The sequence below is a fragment of the Meriones unguiculatus genome, chromosome 1 (genome assembly GCF_030254825.1).
Source record: "Meriones unguiculatus strain TT.TT164.6M chromosome 1, Bangor_MerUng_6.1, whole genome shotgun sequence".
NCBI lineage: Eukaryota > Metazoa > Chordata > Mammalia > Rodentia > Muridae > Meriones > Meriones unguiculatus.
This window is the reverse complement of record NC_083349.1, coordinates 192343979-192360395: the sequence shown is the minus strand read 5'-3', so window position 1 is coordinate 192360395 and position 16417 is coordinate 192343979. Positions and strand designations below refer to the sequence as shown.

At 41.7% G+C, this 16417-nt stretch overlaps 1 protein-coding gene and 1 pseudogene across 2 annotated transcripts in view; both read right to left on the bottom strand.

The window, feature by feature from the left end:
• Window positions 1–16417, bottom strand: part of Ptpn9 (protein tyrosine phosphatase non-receptor type 9) — a 78516-nt gene continuing 62099 nt past the window's right edge. For both annotated transcript variants that reach the window (XM_021633552.2, XM_060374441.1), the window contains 5 exons: window positions 15585–15651; window positions 5831–5909; window positions 5026–5176; window positions 2769–2976; window positions 1–1846 (listed from right to left, as the gene is read on the bottom strand). In XM_021633552.2, coding sequence (XP_021489227.1) covers window positions 1632–1846; window positions 2769–2976; window positions 5026–5176; window positions 5831–5909; window positions 15585–15651 — 720 coding nt within the window. In that variant the 3' untranslated portion in view covers window positions 1–1631. The remainder of the gene's footprint in view (window positions 1847–2768; window positions 2977–5025; window positions 5177–5830; window positions 5910–15584; window positions 15652–16417) is intronic.
• On the bottom strand, window positions 10923–13937 carry LOC110546625 (NADH dehydrogenase [ubiquinone] 1 beta subcomplex subunit 6-like; annotated as a pseudogene).

The window sequence follows — 16417 nt, the reverse complement described above, 5'->3', positions numbered from 1 at the left end:
TTTAATCATGTTGGTATATTTATATGTAAATACAAAACTGTACCACTGTAAGATATTGAATATGAACATTACAATTATTTACTGAGTCTGACTCAGTCCATTGATGTTAAATACAAAATGAAATGATTGTAAAAAATAAGAATATACACATTCAAAGATCTTATTACAGTATAAAATTATTGAGCTCTGACCAGCTGCCAACCTCATCTTCTAGAGTAAGGGAAGATTTAGGGGTTCCTGTGGGGTTTTGTGGAAACATAGACTGTGTTGATTTCATTCCTGGTGAATCAGACTGGAAAAAGGTAGGAACAAGTTGGATGGACAGGAGACCAGTGATTACAAGGAACCACTTTATCCAGCCAAGGGGACTGCATGCTTTATAGGGACACAGACCATCCAGTTTGAGGTCTAGGATCTGGCAGCAGAGCAGGCAGGGAGAGCGGACGTCTCTCTGGAGTTGCATAAAGAAAAGGATCTTCCAACAACAACAACAAAAAGAAAAAAAATGGGGGGAGTCCACTTTGTCCTTCTAGGAAGGGAGGAATTTCATAGTAGGTTCCTCTTGCCCACTCCAGGACTCTCCTTCTTTCCTTCTAAAACTTCGTACCGATCACTTTTGGCTCTGGCGGCTCTGTAAACTCATCTCTAGCCGTGGTCCCCAATGCTGGGGCAGGGGGACAGAGTCTGGAATCACAGTGGAGGTCTGTTCCCCAAATCAGCAAAGTAAACAGAGAATTTGTTAGAAGAAGGACAGCCATGCTAAACTGAACCAGTGTTACCATAAGTCAGTATTTTTGGCTCCAACAACATCGAGTCCAGCGGGAAAGATGTTATTAAGTAAGAGGGCCTGTGGCCCAGGAACAAAAAAACGTATGTGTTGTCTTTTATCACTCTGCTGTCTGACATCAGGAGCCATGACCTCCATCCCCGCCTAGTTCAAAATAATCAACAGGGTCCAAAAAGCAAGGAATACTGAACTGCAACATGGAGGCCCAGAAACTTCTACAAAGAATATCTGTGTGTATATGTATTTATAGAATATGACCATATTATCACATACAGTATATATTATGTACACACATACATATGGATCCATACACATAAGTGTACATACGTACACGCACACATACAATGACAGAAAAGACTGGAATAACGCCCTATGCATAAACGTGCTTGGCACTCAGGACATTCTCTAGAATATGTAACTTGGTCAAGCTTTCTGGACAGGAAGATGAATGCTCACTAAACCTCCCTGCCAAATCCTAGCAAAGGGAAGGAGGAAACTTCTAGAAGAAGAATGGTGTTGGGAGGTGGGGGGAAGAGCAGGGTCCTTCCCCACTTACCTCAGGGACCCTGGCAAAAATCAATAGCCACAATTTGGTTTTAATAAGGCACAGTTCAATAGCAGGTGCTAGGAATTAAGAACACATCGCTGCTGGCCCTTTCTAGTGGCAATTTCACCACATTTATCTAGCCAAAGGGAAAGGCTGCCTTGAGTGCACATGTGCGCTGGGAGACACAAGAAAGAAGTTGATCCATGGCTTCAGCGTAACTGACGGCCACCTATAGGCTCAGCGGTGTCCAGGGTAGTTTAAGGAAGGCTGGCCAGCAGGTAGGAACTCGTGGAACAGTTACTGACCCTCCATGGCCAACAGGCTGTGACCAGAGGGAACCATGCCTTCCTTCTCTGCAAACTCCAAAATGGCCTTGTAGCAAAAGTAGTACTGCTCAGGGGTCTGGATACTGAAGGCCCTCTGGGTCCTCATTCGTGACACCGTCTGGAACACATTAAGGGTGCCAAGCTCCTCCAACTGTGCCAGGCAGATGTCCAATGAGCAGAAGGTACCTGAAGAAAGAAGGAAACGATCGCATGAGTGTACTTCTCCTATCTTCTTCCTTTTATCAAATCACCATGCAAGACTGGAAGAATGAATTCAAAGGCAAAGGGCCTGACGGCAGGAGAAGGATCACAGGGTGTGCTAATGGCCAGTGAAATGATAGTCTCCTGTCTCTCAGGACACACATGGGGCTAACAATAAGAATGAGCAGGTCAGTGACACAAAGGAACTTCCTGCCTCAATACCAGAAAGCACAACAGCACTTCCACACCCAATTTCCAGAGTCTGTAACTCTCCAGGGGTCTAGCACAAATATATTTTTCCTGATTATTCTCCCAAAGGGACTTCAGAACTAGTAAATCCAGCAGCTCATAGAGCACACATCCCATTAAGCCAAAACTGTTCCATAATGAAGAACACAAGACAGGCAAGATGGCACAAGCTTATAATCCCATCATCGGGAGGTTAAAACAAGAGGATTTCTGTGAATTCCAGGTCAGACTGGAACTCACAGTAAGACTTGGTCTCAGAAAAACAAACAATAACAAAAAAGAAAGAGGGAGAAAAAGGAAGGGGAAAGAAGGGAAAAAAACAAGACGAGCATGGGGAGAAGAGGCCTCCATGAGAGGGACAGCTAATCTCTCTGGGGACCAGAATCATGGTGCTGGCAGAGTTGACAAGGTCAAAAGAAGACCATGATGATGAACAGCCCAAAGAATTTGGTTTGTAAAGTATGTATTTTGACAAGTAGTATCCCCAGCATAAGACATAAAAAAAGTAAAAAACCAAAGCATTAAGAGTGATTACCATAGCAGTTTGCCAGCAAGCGACTCAGTGGGCTCTGTCTAACATCACAGACAGGCGCTAAGCACTGGTTTCCCCTCCACCCCACCGCCTGCCGACCCGTCACCGGTGCAGGAGGTACAGTACCTGTCCTGCCAATGCCTGCACTGCAGTGTACCACAATGGGTGGCTCAGGGCACTGCCCTCTGGAGCGTGGTCCCAGGCTGCCAACAGCCATGCTCTGCTGGTGTCTGACCGCTCTCAGGAAGTCAATGAGGGAAGCTGCTGAGGAAGGGACACCATAATCTGGCCAGCTTAAGAACTGGAAGTGGGTCACCTGGCGTTTCTGCCGCTCCTTACGTGAAAAAAGAAGCAACAGTTAATGCTGTCATTGCTGTCTACTCTGACCACCCTTGGCTTCTCCAGATTCTACATACCTCAGCCTTCATACCAACAGGGATTCTGTCTTCTGCTCTCAACTTGCTTTACAAGTATTTCTCCACCTCAAGCCCCCAAAAAAGGACTAAATGTTTGGGAAGGCAGGGTACCATATCATAGTATCCACATGTCTTGTTTATTATTATTATTATCATCACAGTGTTATTATTGCATATTATCGTTTTATTAAAAAAAAAAATTAGCCAGAGAGGTAGTCCTCCCCAGGGAAGAGCCCCCCAACTAATTAATTGTCCAGTGCCAAACAGTCAGCTTTGAAAATATAATACAAGTAATTATATGGATTCAATGGGTTGTATTTTAAAATATATACGTATATGCATATAAAAATAATTAATGAAAAAAGAGGCTATACAATTTGAAGGAGTAGGGTTTTTTGTTTTTGTTTTTAAAGATTTATTATGTATGCAGTATTCTGCCTGCATGTATGCCTGTAGCCAGAAGAGGGCACCAAATCTCATTATAGATGGTTATGAGCCATCATGTGGTTGCTGGGAATTGAACTCAGAACCTCCGGAAGAGCAACAAGTGCTCTTACCTTCTGAGCCATCTCTTGAGCCCAAGCAGGGAGGGTTTAGAGGGAAGAAAGGAAAGGGAGAAATGCTGTAATTAAATTATAGTATATATAAAAAAAAATCTTGCTTACAAAAATTGTCAGCCAGGCACAGTGGCTGACATGCCTATAATCCCAGCACTCAGAGAGACAAAAGCAGGCAGATCGCAGTGAGTTCAAGGGCAACCAGGCCTACAACAGCCCTTACCCTGTCTTAGGAAAAAAAAAAAAAATTGTCAGGCATGGTGGGGCAGACCTCTGAATCCCAGAATTCAGAGGCAGAGGCAGGCGGATGGATCTCTGTGAGTTTGAGCCCAGCCTGGTCTATCTATATAGCAAGCTCCAGGTCAGCCAAGGCTACACAGTGAGAGGCTATCTCAAAAAAAAAAAAAAAAAAAAAAAGCAACATAGTCACTTACTGACTTTCTTCTTTTGTGAGCATGTATACATCTATGTGTAAGAGTGTCTGTGCATGTGTACACGTACAGCACAGAGGAGGACATCAGGAGTCATCCTCTAGCACATTCTGCCTGTTCCTTTGAGGCAGGGTCACTCCCTGAACCTAGAGCTCATGTATTCTCAGCTAGGCTATAAGTCAGAAAGCTCAGGAATCATCTTGCCTCTACCTCCATCATAGTTACAGATATGAATGGAACTCCCAGCTGGATGCTTGGGGTGCTATGATCTGTACTCTCAGCCTCATGATTGAGGAACAAGTACTCTAACAGCTCCTTATTACAGTTTTCTGAGGCAAGTTCCATACTGTGTAGTCCAAATTTTTCAAACTTGTAATCCTGCCTCAGCCTCCTGTGTGCTAGATTAGTAAGCATGGCTTAGGATCCAGATTCCCAATGTTGACATTTTTATTTCTTTTTAATGCCACTCTTGTACTGAGGTGATGACTATATTAGTTCTGAGTTGAACATCTTCTTTTGAAAGAGGGGGTTGTATGGGAGGTGTCTCCGTTTGGAACTTACTATGTAGAAAAGGCTGGCTTTGAACTAATGGAGATCCACTTGCCTTTGTCTTTGAAGTGCTGGGACTAAAGGTGGGCACTACATAACTGGCTTCTCAAAATATCTTTACCTTGTTTCCAGAAAAAAACAAAAGCAGTTTAGAGCTTCCATAAAATCCTAACTATTCCCTCTAGACATTTCCTTTTGTTTTTGTTTTTTTGTTTTTTGTTTTATTGAGATGGACTCACTATGTAGCCCACTCACTGGATGGCCTGAAACTCACTACATAGGCCAGACTGACATTGAACTCACAGATATCCACCTGCCTCTTCTCACTGGGTGCTGAGATTAAAGGTGTGAATCACCACCTTCAAGGAGAATCTCTTTAAAGGAACTTTCCTAGTTTTAAGAAAGTGAGAAAATAGAAACCTTCATTTACCTCTGCGTTGTGAATTTCTAAAGTTGTTTTCTTATAATGGCTCATGTTCTCCACTCCTAGATTAGTCACCGTGAGGAAGCCAAAACGGATCCGAGAGTCTTTTTCTAAAGGCCAGTACTGGCCACATTTTCTCCTGCCGCCTTCCTCAAAGCTGGAGACATACAGAGCAAGTTAAGCCCTCGCTCTTCAATTAGCAGCAAGCTGCTTCCCACCACAAAGTGCCGAGCTCCCAGGCAGCCAGCTGCACGGCACCTGAAGCAGACCACTGACGCGTGGCCGAGAAAGAGGGGAGTCTCTTCATTCTAAACATGTTCAACAGCTAGAGTTCTTACATGTGTCCATTTAGCAGACATTGTGCATTCACTGGATTATCTGCTCTCCTTGATAGCTGGCTGTATTTCTCGCTTATCTGGGATACGTACAGTAGCAAAAACATATTAGCCACTGCTCAGTTTCTTCTCCACTCAGGGCCCTTGGCTGACACAAAAATGAGAAAGACAACTCCTGGATGTGACTAAACAGAGCCATATATTTCATCTCAGCATTTTTTGACTGCCCTCAGAGTACTTTGTAGTACTTCTAGCTACAGGTGGCTGTTAACAATGCCCTAAGGGAACTGAGCAAACAACTTTCTTCCCCATCGGAAACAGGTTATAATTAAATGACGAAACTAAGAAAGTAAAACTCCTTAAATGTGGGAGAACAGCCCTGTCTCCACCATGATCTCATATGTTAACTACATATGTGGCATGGCTTTCCAGCTTAGGGTCAGGGAGATGGATTTAAAAAAAAAAGACTAACTCACCGGGTGGTCATGACAATCACCAAAACTTTTTGCTCCCAAACCATGAGCCAGAAGTCACGGTAGGTATTCTCCAAAGGCCCTGGCATGAAAGGAGAAGACAAACACAGGGCCTTCAGAAGCAGGTCAGACTTAGTCACCCTCCAAGTAGTATCTCCAAAGCACAGAGTTGAGTTCCCTGCTTCCTCCCCCTCCCCCTTTTGGCTGTTACTATTTTTCAAGCTAAGGTCTCATATAGACTCAGACTCACTATATAGTCCAGCATGACCCTGAATTCCTGTTCCTCAGGCCTCCACCTCCCACGTACTGCAACTACAAGCATTCATATGAGCTGTACTTGCCTCTGCCTATTCAGGGAGGTCCTCAGACCAACCATATCATCTCGGTGTGGGTGAATATCACAGAATGATAGTGCTGGGGAAATGGCTCAGCAGTTTAAAATTCATACTGCTCTTGCAGAAGACCTAAATTCAGAAAACCTAAATTCTTGGAGCCTGACACTCCAGCGCCAATGCCCCCTACTGGCATCCACAGAAACCAAGATTCACATACACATACCCACACATAAACATATACATACACAATTAGAGTATTGGTTAAGCCACTTGAAAAAAGACCCAGATTAAATTCTAAGCACCCCCATGGGAGCTAAGAGCTTCTGTAACTCTAGTTCCAGAGGATCTGATGCCTCTTTCCGGTCTCTGTGGGCGCTGCATACCTGTAGTACATAGACATATACACAGACAAAACACCTGTACATATAAAATAAAAATAAATTCTTAAAGACAAATAAAATGAATCTTTACCAAAAACAAAAGGAAAAATGTCCACATGACATGTCTAAGTGAGTCATATGTAGGAAGCATTTTTAAGGACCCAGAGCAGGAGCCACAGCTTCAGCAGCCACATCTATGGTAACACTGTCAACTGTATACTTTCCTGTCTGTTTCTACCTCACCTAGCTCTCAGCCTCATAATACAGTAATTATTAAGCCAGTGTCTTCCTATATCCCATGGTCTCAAATCACTTGGGATAAAGACGTAGTCTCCTTCAAAATTCATTTTATCTTTCAGCTCACTTTTGTATTTACATTCCCTCCTTCCCCTTTCCTTTTTTGAGACAGGATTTTACTGTATAGCTCAGGCAGGCCTCAAACTTGTGATCCTCTGCCTTGGCTGCCAGGATGCAGAGATACTGGCAAGTGCCACCACACTTTCTCAATTTTCTTATCTTTAATAGAACTTCTAGTATTCTTTGCTAAAATTATTACCATTGCAATTCTTTTCTTAGTAAGAATGGAGTGGCATGCCATGGCGTACATGTAGATGTAAGAGGACCCTAACGCTAAGAACTTGTACTTTAGGTCTGTTTTCTCCTTCTACCTTACATGGGTCCAGGAGATTGGACTCAAGTCACCTGTACAGCAAGCACCTTTACTGTGTGTGTGAGTCATCTCAGTATTTTTAAATCATTTACTCTTTAAAAAGTTGAAGTCACTGGGTGAGGTGGTGCATGCTTTTAATCCTAGGACTTGGGAGGCAGAGGCAGGTGGATCTCTGTGAGGGCCGAGTGAGTTCCAGAACAGCCAGGCTACACAGAGAAACCTGCCTCAAAACACAAAACAAAACAAACGAACAAAGTTGAAGTCAACTTTAACACACGCATTCCCATCCTCTTCCAAATTTCTCAAGGAAATTGTGGTAATTTTTTTTTTTTTTTTTTTTTTTACTTTTAGAGTGTATTTACTTTTATCTTTTAACCCCTGGCCTGTCCCCTGTTCTTTATACTAAGTTTCACTGCCAGGAGGACTTTATCATTTTTTTAGTCTAAGTTATTAATAACATTCAATATATTTTTCTCAATTTCTTTCTTTTTACAGTTTAGCACTGAAACAAAAAGCATCACAATACAGACAAACTGTTTCTCTGACTCTAATCCTTTGTATTGTCTCCGTCAACTGTAATACCATTCCATTTTAATCCATATTTTCAGATTTATTTTCTTTTTATTTATGAGTATGTGTGTTTGTCTAAAGGAGTGCATGCCAAATATGTATGGGTGCCTCCAGAGGTCAGAAGAGGCTATGAGATTCCCTGGGCCTAGAGTTACAGGCAGTCCCCAGATTGTTACCGGGAGCTGAACTCTGGTGCTCTGGAGGAGCAGCACGTGCTGAGCCATCTCTCCAGCCCTCTATCTACTTCTAAGCACTGACCCTTCTTCCAGGCTCTCTCTGACCAAGACACTCAAAGGACTTCCTCTGCCCTAAGCTCTGGATGGCACAGCTGGTCCTAAATACTTCAACCATTTAAATTATAGTATCTGACATCAGACATTTAAGAAGATCCCCATTTCAGTAAATAGGATGAAAAGGATAAATGCCTTTTGTAAAACTGTCCTTTATAACTAGAACCTGAACAAAGATGAGCACTCTGCAAGGAGCTGTCTTTGTTAACGACTCCTCAAGGTAATTCTTTATGCCTTCCACTGTTTTTCCCTCTCCATTTTCAGAGAAGCAGGGTACAATCATGGGTTATTTTGGACCCGTTAATTTGGAAAGCCATCTGGTTCCATTATTTCTGTGACAGTCTTGTAGTAAGCACTAACATGCTGTGTGTGAAAGATTGAAAAAGAGTGTGTGCATATGAACAGCCACTCACCTGCGCATGTGACTCAGTATCATTCTTCAGCTGCTGTCTACCTTGTTTTGGGTTTAGTGTATTCTTGTTTGGTTTGAGATCGGGTCTCTCACTAGGACCTGGACACTGGCTGGTAGACTATGTTGGACAGCCCCTGAGCTCCAGGGATCCTCCTGCCTCAGCACTGGGAGTGAGTGACACTAGCACCCACGCAGTGGCTCCCCCCCATCCAGGTCCAGAGGCTCTGACACTGTCTTCTGGCATCCATGGTCACTGCTTACATGCACTTATATACATGCAGGCAAAACACTCATACGTAGAAAAAATAAAATAAAATAAATCTTTAAAAACAAAAATAGAGACAAGAGGTAGGAATGCCAGCCTAGTCTACAAAGCTAGACTCTATCTCAACAAAATCAGATAGACAGACAAACAGACAGACAGATAGAAAGCTAGAATAAAGGATGTTTTTTTCAGAACTGGAGAGATGACTCAGTGGTTAAGAGCACTAGTTGTTCTTTCAGAGGATGCAGGTTCAGTTCCTGACCCCACACAGTGGATCACAACAACTCCAATCCCAGAGGACCTCATGCCCTCTTCTGACTTCCTTAGGCAGTGCATATATGTGAGACACAGATATAAACACAGGCCAAATATCTACATATAAAATAAAAATAATACAAAAAATTTTTAAATGATCTTATTTCAGGGAAGAAGAAGAAAAGCTCAGAGGCAGAGCTCAGGCTTAGCATGCCCAGAGCTCTGGCTTCAATTCCCAGATTCAAAAGTATAAGAGAAGATCCTAATTTGGAGGGCGTATTTTTTTTCTTCTAAATTTTTCTCTTGTGCCTTTAAGGAAGGTAAATCCCTCTCTCTACCTACCTTGAATTTTTGTATCTGGTTTATCAGATATTCTGTCAGCTGTCCCAGTTCTAACAATAGTTTTGTGTGTGAGTGTATGTGGTGTTTGTTTTTTGTTTTTGGTCTTTTGAGACAGGGTCCCATTATGTAGCATAAGCTGATCTTGAACTTATAATCCTTTGCCTTTGCCTCCAGCAAGTATTATCCTTAGCCATTGCTAATGGTTTGTATATGAAAAAGAAAGTATATGAGAGTAGGTATGGGTCATTTGCTTGTCCTATGTAAGGCCCTGGGTTTGAGAACCAAAACTGGGGGGAGGGGACCTAATAATAAAGTATGTGAGAGGTACAAGTAGTAGCATTTGGATGAGGATAGGGGTTAGAGATGCAAAAAAAGTGTTTTTACTGCCTTCTTGATATTCATATTAGAGTAATGTATATCTATTGTAATTTATTTAGAAAATGAAGATAAAGACAGGCCGTGGTGGTGCATGCCTTTAATCCCAGCACTTGGGATCTCTGTGAGTTTGAGGCCAGCCTGGTTTATAGAGCGAGTTCCAGGACAGCCAGGGCTACACAGAAAAACCCTGTCTAGAAAAAAACTACAGGAAAGAAAATGAAGAAAAAAAATCATTCGTTAACAATTAGATCCAGAGATAATGTTATCATCTTCCAGCATCTCTAAGACCTTTTCTATGTATAGTTATAGACAGAGCAAATAAAAGTTAAAAGATAAGCAGACCCCACCCCTACCCCGTATGATAGTAGATCTCTCCTATGTAGCTTTCTAAGACAAAAACTACAACTCTTGAGACTCAAAAACTACAACTCTTGAGCTGTTGCAGAGATGCCACAACAGCTTTAAGTGCTGGCTGCTCTTCCATAGTACCTGGGTTTGATTCGCAGCAACCATATGACGGTTCACAACCATCTATAACTACAGTTTCAGGAGACCAAACATCTCATCTACCTTCCACTGGCACCAAACATGCAAATATCACAGAGATATATAAGCAAATACTCATACACATAAAATAAATTGTTTTAAAGAATAGGTCTTACAGTTGCATTTGTTAGGTGTGTGAATTTTGAGTATACTGTAATTAAATGCATACTATGTTCTTGTATATTTATAGTTAAATATCTTTGTCAGTTTCTGCTTTCACAAAGAAGAAAGTCTAACATCATAAGATGTTAGTGCAAGCTGGGCATGTCTAGAATCCCAGTAGGTGGAAGGAGGAGGCAGCAACATCAGGAATTCATTCTCAAATATATAGGGAGTTCTGGGCCAGCCTGGGTTACATAAAACCATTCCAAAGCACAAAATTCAAAATAAAAAATGTAAATGAACCTGGGTACAGTGGTTCATGCCTATAATCAGTACACTTGGGAGCTGGGGCAGGAGGATCATTGTGAGTTACAGGCTAGCCCTAGCGAGCTAGACTTGAAGCATTATTTCAAAACAAACAACAAGAAAAACACCAAGAAGAAGGATTGCAAAGGAGGGGGCTACAGCTGGGACACAAAGTAAATAAACTGTAATTAATATTAAAAAATTATATATATATATATATATATATATATATTAAAAAGGATTGCTTAGTTGGTAATGTGCTGAGTTTGATCCCTAACCCAACAACTTTCTATCCCCATTCCTCTCTACACTCATATGTGTAACACACTTAGCAAGTTCCAAACCAACAAGGGTTTCACAGTAAACCCTGTCTGAAAAGACAAAGAAAGGGGCTGGGGTAAAAGTTCTTGCCACATAGCATGAAGACCTCAAATCAAATCCTAGAAATTCAGCTAAAAAGCCAGGCACATTTGTACATGCTTTTAACCCCAGGAAGGCTCTCTAGAGCTTTCTGACCACCAACCTAGCTCAAGTTCAATGACAGACCCTATCTCAAAGGACTAAGGTAGAGAATGACAAAGCAGGACACTTGATGGTCTCCTCTAAATATATTCACACACAAAAATAAACACACTCACATATGTGTATATATGTGAGCACGTATCACACCATACACATACAAGTGGACTTCTATAGATAGAAAGTTAGTGGTTTACTTTGACACAGGCTTGTGAGAATTTTCTGAGCAGGACATGGTTTCAAATTCGGATGTTCAAGAATCACAGCTATGTGTTCAAGGTCATCTGATCAAATGGGCTTCGGATTGCTATATAAACTAAACATGTAGACACACTAAAATAAAAAAATTTTAAAACCTTCTTTACAGATTTACTTTAGTAATCAGAGATTATGCTCCTGAAATAAAATACATATTCTTAACTTATTAATTACAGTTTATTTACTTAACAAATAACTTATTAAAATATTACTAATATGCATGTATATGCATGTAAGAATTAGATCACTAGAGTCATGTATGATAGCTCATGCATGTAATCTCAGCAATTGGAAGGTAGAGGCAGAATGATCAGCAGTTCACAGTCACCTGCTATGACAGGGTCTGGAGCTTTGTATATGTTAACTGATTGCTCCCTGAGATTCTTAATTGTTTGTGAGCAGACTGTCATGTACGTCAAGCATTGCTATATAACCTTGCCTCCCTGTTTGACCAATAAAAGGCCTATACCTGGACGGGCAGAGAGAAGGTTTGAGGGCTTTGGGAGCAAAAGGATCATGGCAGAGAAACAGGTGCCAATGGAAGTAAGAAGGGAGCCACGACGGGTTAGCATGGAATGGAGAGGGCAGATTGGAACGGATGGAGGAGAGCAGCCCAGATAAGAGAGTAAGCAAGTATTCTGGGGTTGTGGGTGGGAAACAGCCCACATAGGAATGACTGAAGCAGGTGGCACGGGACGGAAGCTGGGAGATAAAGGTAGTTTAGAGGGTTAATATCTGCTTTGCCCCAGGTGAAAGAAGACTATTCTTTCTTTCTTTCTTTTTGGAAAGTAATACGCTTTATTAGTTACTTTTGCAGGAAATAGATCAGTAAGCATAACACTTTAGGAACACACTTGTGCTATTATATAAGTCTTTTACGGTTTTTTATTAAATTATTTTTTATATATTAATTACAGTTTATTCATTTTGTATCCTAGCTGTAGCCCCCTCTCTCATTCCCTCCCCATCCCAACCTCCCTCCCTCATCTCCTCCCATGCCCCTCTCCAAGTCCACTGATAGGGGAGGTCCTCCTCCTCTTCTATCTGACCCTAGCTTATCAGGTCTCATCAGGACTGATTGAATTGTCCTCCTCTGTGGCCTGGCAAGGCTGCTCCCACATCAGGGGGAGGTGATCAAAGAGCCAGCCCCTGAGTTCATGTCAGAGACAGTCCCTGTTCCCCTTACTAAGACACCCACTTGGATACTGAGCTACCATGAGCTACATCTGAGCAGGGGTTCTAGGTAACATCCATGCATGGTCCTTGGTTGGAGTATCGGTCTCAGAAAAGACCTCTGTGCCCAGATGTTTTGGTTCTGTTGCTCTCCTTATGGAGCTCCTGTCCCCTCCAGGTCTTTCATCTCTTCCTTATTTCATAAGGTTTGGCTATGAGTCTCAGCATCTGCCTTGATAACCTGTTGGGTAGTCTTTCAGAGATCCTCTGTAGTAGGCTCCTGTCCTGTTTCCTGTTTTCTCCTTCTTCCAATGTCCATCCCCGTTTTCTTTCTGAATAAGGATTGATCCTCTTACCCAGGGTCCTCTTTATGCTTATCTTCTTTAGGTGTACAGATTTTAATATATATCCTATATTGTATGTCTAATATCCACTTATACGTGAGTATATACCATGTGTGTCCTTCTGCTTCTGGGATACCTCACTCAGGATGATCTTTTCTAGATACCACCATTTGCCTCCAAATTTCAAGATTTCCTTGTTTTCAATTGCTGAGTAGTATTCCATTGTAAATGTACCACAATTTTCTGTACCCATTCCTCAGTTGAAGGATTTCTGGGTTGTTTCCAGGTTCTGGCTATTACAAATAAAGGTGCTATGTCTTTTAAGTTTTTAAGTGTTCTTCAATGATGCTGATCAGGAAAATCTCTCATTGGTAGAATTACTTCTCCATTCTCCAGAATTGTCTCACCTGAGAATATTCTGGACTTCGTTTCAACAATGTTTTGTAGCCATATGATACTTGACATAATAGTGACTAAAGCACAGAGGTGTAAGTACATGGGAAACAGTGAGGGGACTGGACCAGTATGCCTTCAAGATCATGTTCTTCCTTGGGGTCCTGCAAGAAATTATTCCAGAATCGCTCCAGGGGCCACACCCTGTGCAGGGGCAGCACGGTTCCCACGGCTCAGCTCTTGGTCCTTCAGTCACCGCCTCCTCAGCCCCCGCAGCTGCTGCAGCTTCTAATGGCGTGTACCCCAACATGTTGCCACCGGAGAGCTCGTCCAAGAGTCAGGAGTCACAGGGCGAGCCCGCCTAAACCTGGGTCAGGTCACGCACCTGCACTCCCGCTCCACAGAGCGACCTTGAAGTGCCTGGGGACAACGCTGAAATAAGACTACTCTAAAATCTACACAAACAGGTGTTTGTGTCTTTCACTGATTATAATAGCAGATTAGATAATACCGCCATAATAATTACAGGGCTAATAATAAACATTATCAGCCCATACTTTTAAGTTATCCATAACGGTCATCCTTTGCTCCGCAGCTAGTATGAGCCTAAGACAGATGAGAGCTCCCCCTCATGTGTGTGTACCGATATATGCACATGCAAATATTTTTATTTATTCATTCATCATTAGATACCATTACAGTATCACCCAATTGGATACTAACTTTAACTAACAGAATGTCTACAACTGTCTGTCTACAAACTAAGTAATTTGCCCTGAATGCCACTTTCTCCTTATGCAGGATACATCATAAGCCCCAAATTACCTTTACTTCTTTCTTTACTAATCTAGAACAGTTCTCTTCCTTTTTTCTTTTCTTCATGACATTACTTTTAAAGAGTTTGAGCCACTTTTTTTTCTTTTCAAGATAAGGTTACATCCAATTAACTATGCAGAACAGGCAGGCTTTGAACTTGGGATCCTCTAAGTCATGGAATTACAAGCATATATGTATCAACATGCCTAGCCTGAGCTAGTTTTCTTGTACTTGTGCTAAACAACCTGGATTTGACTGATTTCTTACTTATAACTAGATTCAGTTTTCTTTGATTATTATTACTATTTTCTTGAGATGTTAGTAATCAAACTCAAACCTTCTAGGTATTTGATATATCACTAAATTACACCCCCAGCCTGCATCTGATTTTTATTGTGTATGTGCATGACATGTATGTGAGTTCAAATACTGAGTTCTGATGCCCTACACTCAAGGATTACTATACTAAAACACAGTCCAAAAACTTGCTGGCAAGCCCTAACACTTTAGGTTTAAATCTTTAGTTTTTCTCTTTGTAGTGACTTTCCATGCATGTCTGGAACTGAAACTCCAAACTTATCTGTCCTCTTCAACTATAAAACTTTAAAAAAGACCATGATTTTAGTGGTCATCACATATTTCCTTCAAGAGTTAGGCCATCTGAGTTGGGTGTAATAGCACCTTTAATCCCAGCATGGGCGAGGCAGACACAGGTGGATCTCTGAGTTCAAGGACAGCCTCATCTACAGAGCAAACTTCAGGACAGCCAGGGCTATACAGTGAAACACCAAAAAAAAAAAAAAAAAAAAAATCATCTGGAGGCTAAAAAGATGACTCAACAGCTAAGAACATTTGCTGCCCAACCCTGAGGACTAGAATTTGGATCTTAGTACCTACATAAAAGCTGGAGATAGGGGTTAGAGAGATATCTCAGTGGTGAAGCTCACTTACTGCCTTTCCCAAGGACCCAAGTTTGATTCCCAGAACCCATATGGCAGCTTACAATCACCTATAATTCCAGATTCAGGAGATCTGACACCCTCTTCTGGTCTCTGCATACACCAGGCATGTACATAGTACACAGACTTACATGCAGACCAAACATTCGCATACATATAATTAATTAAATTTAAAAAATTGAATTGAGGGTCTGGAGAGATGGCTCAGTGGTCAGGAGCACTGGCTCCTTTTCCAGAGGCACTGAGTTCAATTCCCAGCAACAACATGGTGGCTCACAACCATCTGTTAACACGATCTGAAGCCCTCTTCTGGCATTAGGCATATATGCAGATAGAATACCCGTAAATGTCAAATAAATAAATAAACCTATTAAAAAAGTCACCTAAAATAAGGAACCACATGCAGGTGGCACAAAATCAACATGTAAGGCTAAAACAGCTTACCTTGTGTACCAATATAAGCATTCTTCTGCTTGTAGCCATCCATGAAACTGGCATTGATGTAATCTGTCTAATAATAAAAGGGAGACATTATTGCAAGTGGATGCATGCACCATTTGGCTCACAAAATGATCTATATGCTGGTCTAAGTTCAGTTCAAGGTGTGGATATTCTCTTCCTGTAAAGAAGAAAATAAAAAAGTAACAGGGCCAATTTAGGATGGTAGGGTGCATGGAAATCCTGAGTTTCTTTTATGGGCAATGAAAGGGAGTAAAGAGGAGGCAGAGGTATGCTGAGTGGAAGAGTGCCTCTGTGGGTACTTATTTCACTACAGCAAATGCACTAGGATGAATGGATGGGTGGGTGGGTAGATAGGTGGGTGGGTGGATGGACAGATAGATGGATATAATGGATATAATAATGACACTTTCATCATATCATACACAAAAATTAAGTCCCACATACAGTCATATGTCTATAATTCCAGGACTCAAGAGGCAGAGGCTAGAGGATAACTTCAAGTTCAAAGCCAGCCGAGTCTACAATGGTAAGTTCTAAACCAACAGAGATACATAGTGAGAGCCTCTCTTTAAAAATGAAAACTTATATGGGCTGGAGAGATGGCTCATTGGTTAAGAGCACTGTCTGCTCTTCCAAAGGTCATGAGTTCAATTCCCAGCAACCACATGGTGGCTCACAACCATCCATAATGTGAACTGATTCCTTCTTCTGGCAGATGTAAATGCAGATAGAACACTCATACACATAAAATAAAGAAATCTTAAAAAAAGCCTGTGATACCAACACCTGGCTTCATGAAACGTTTATAAATAAAT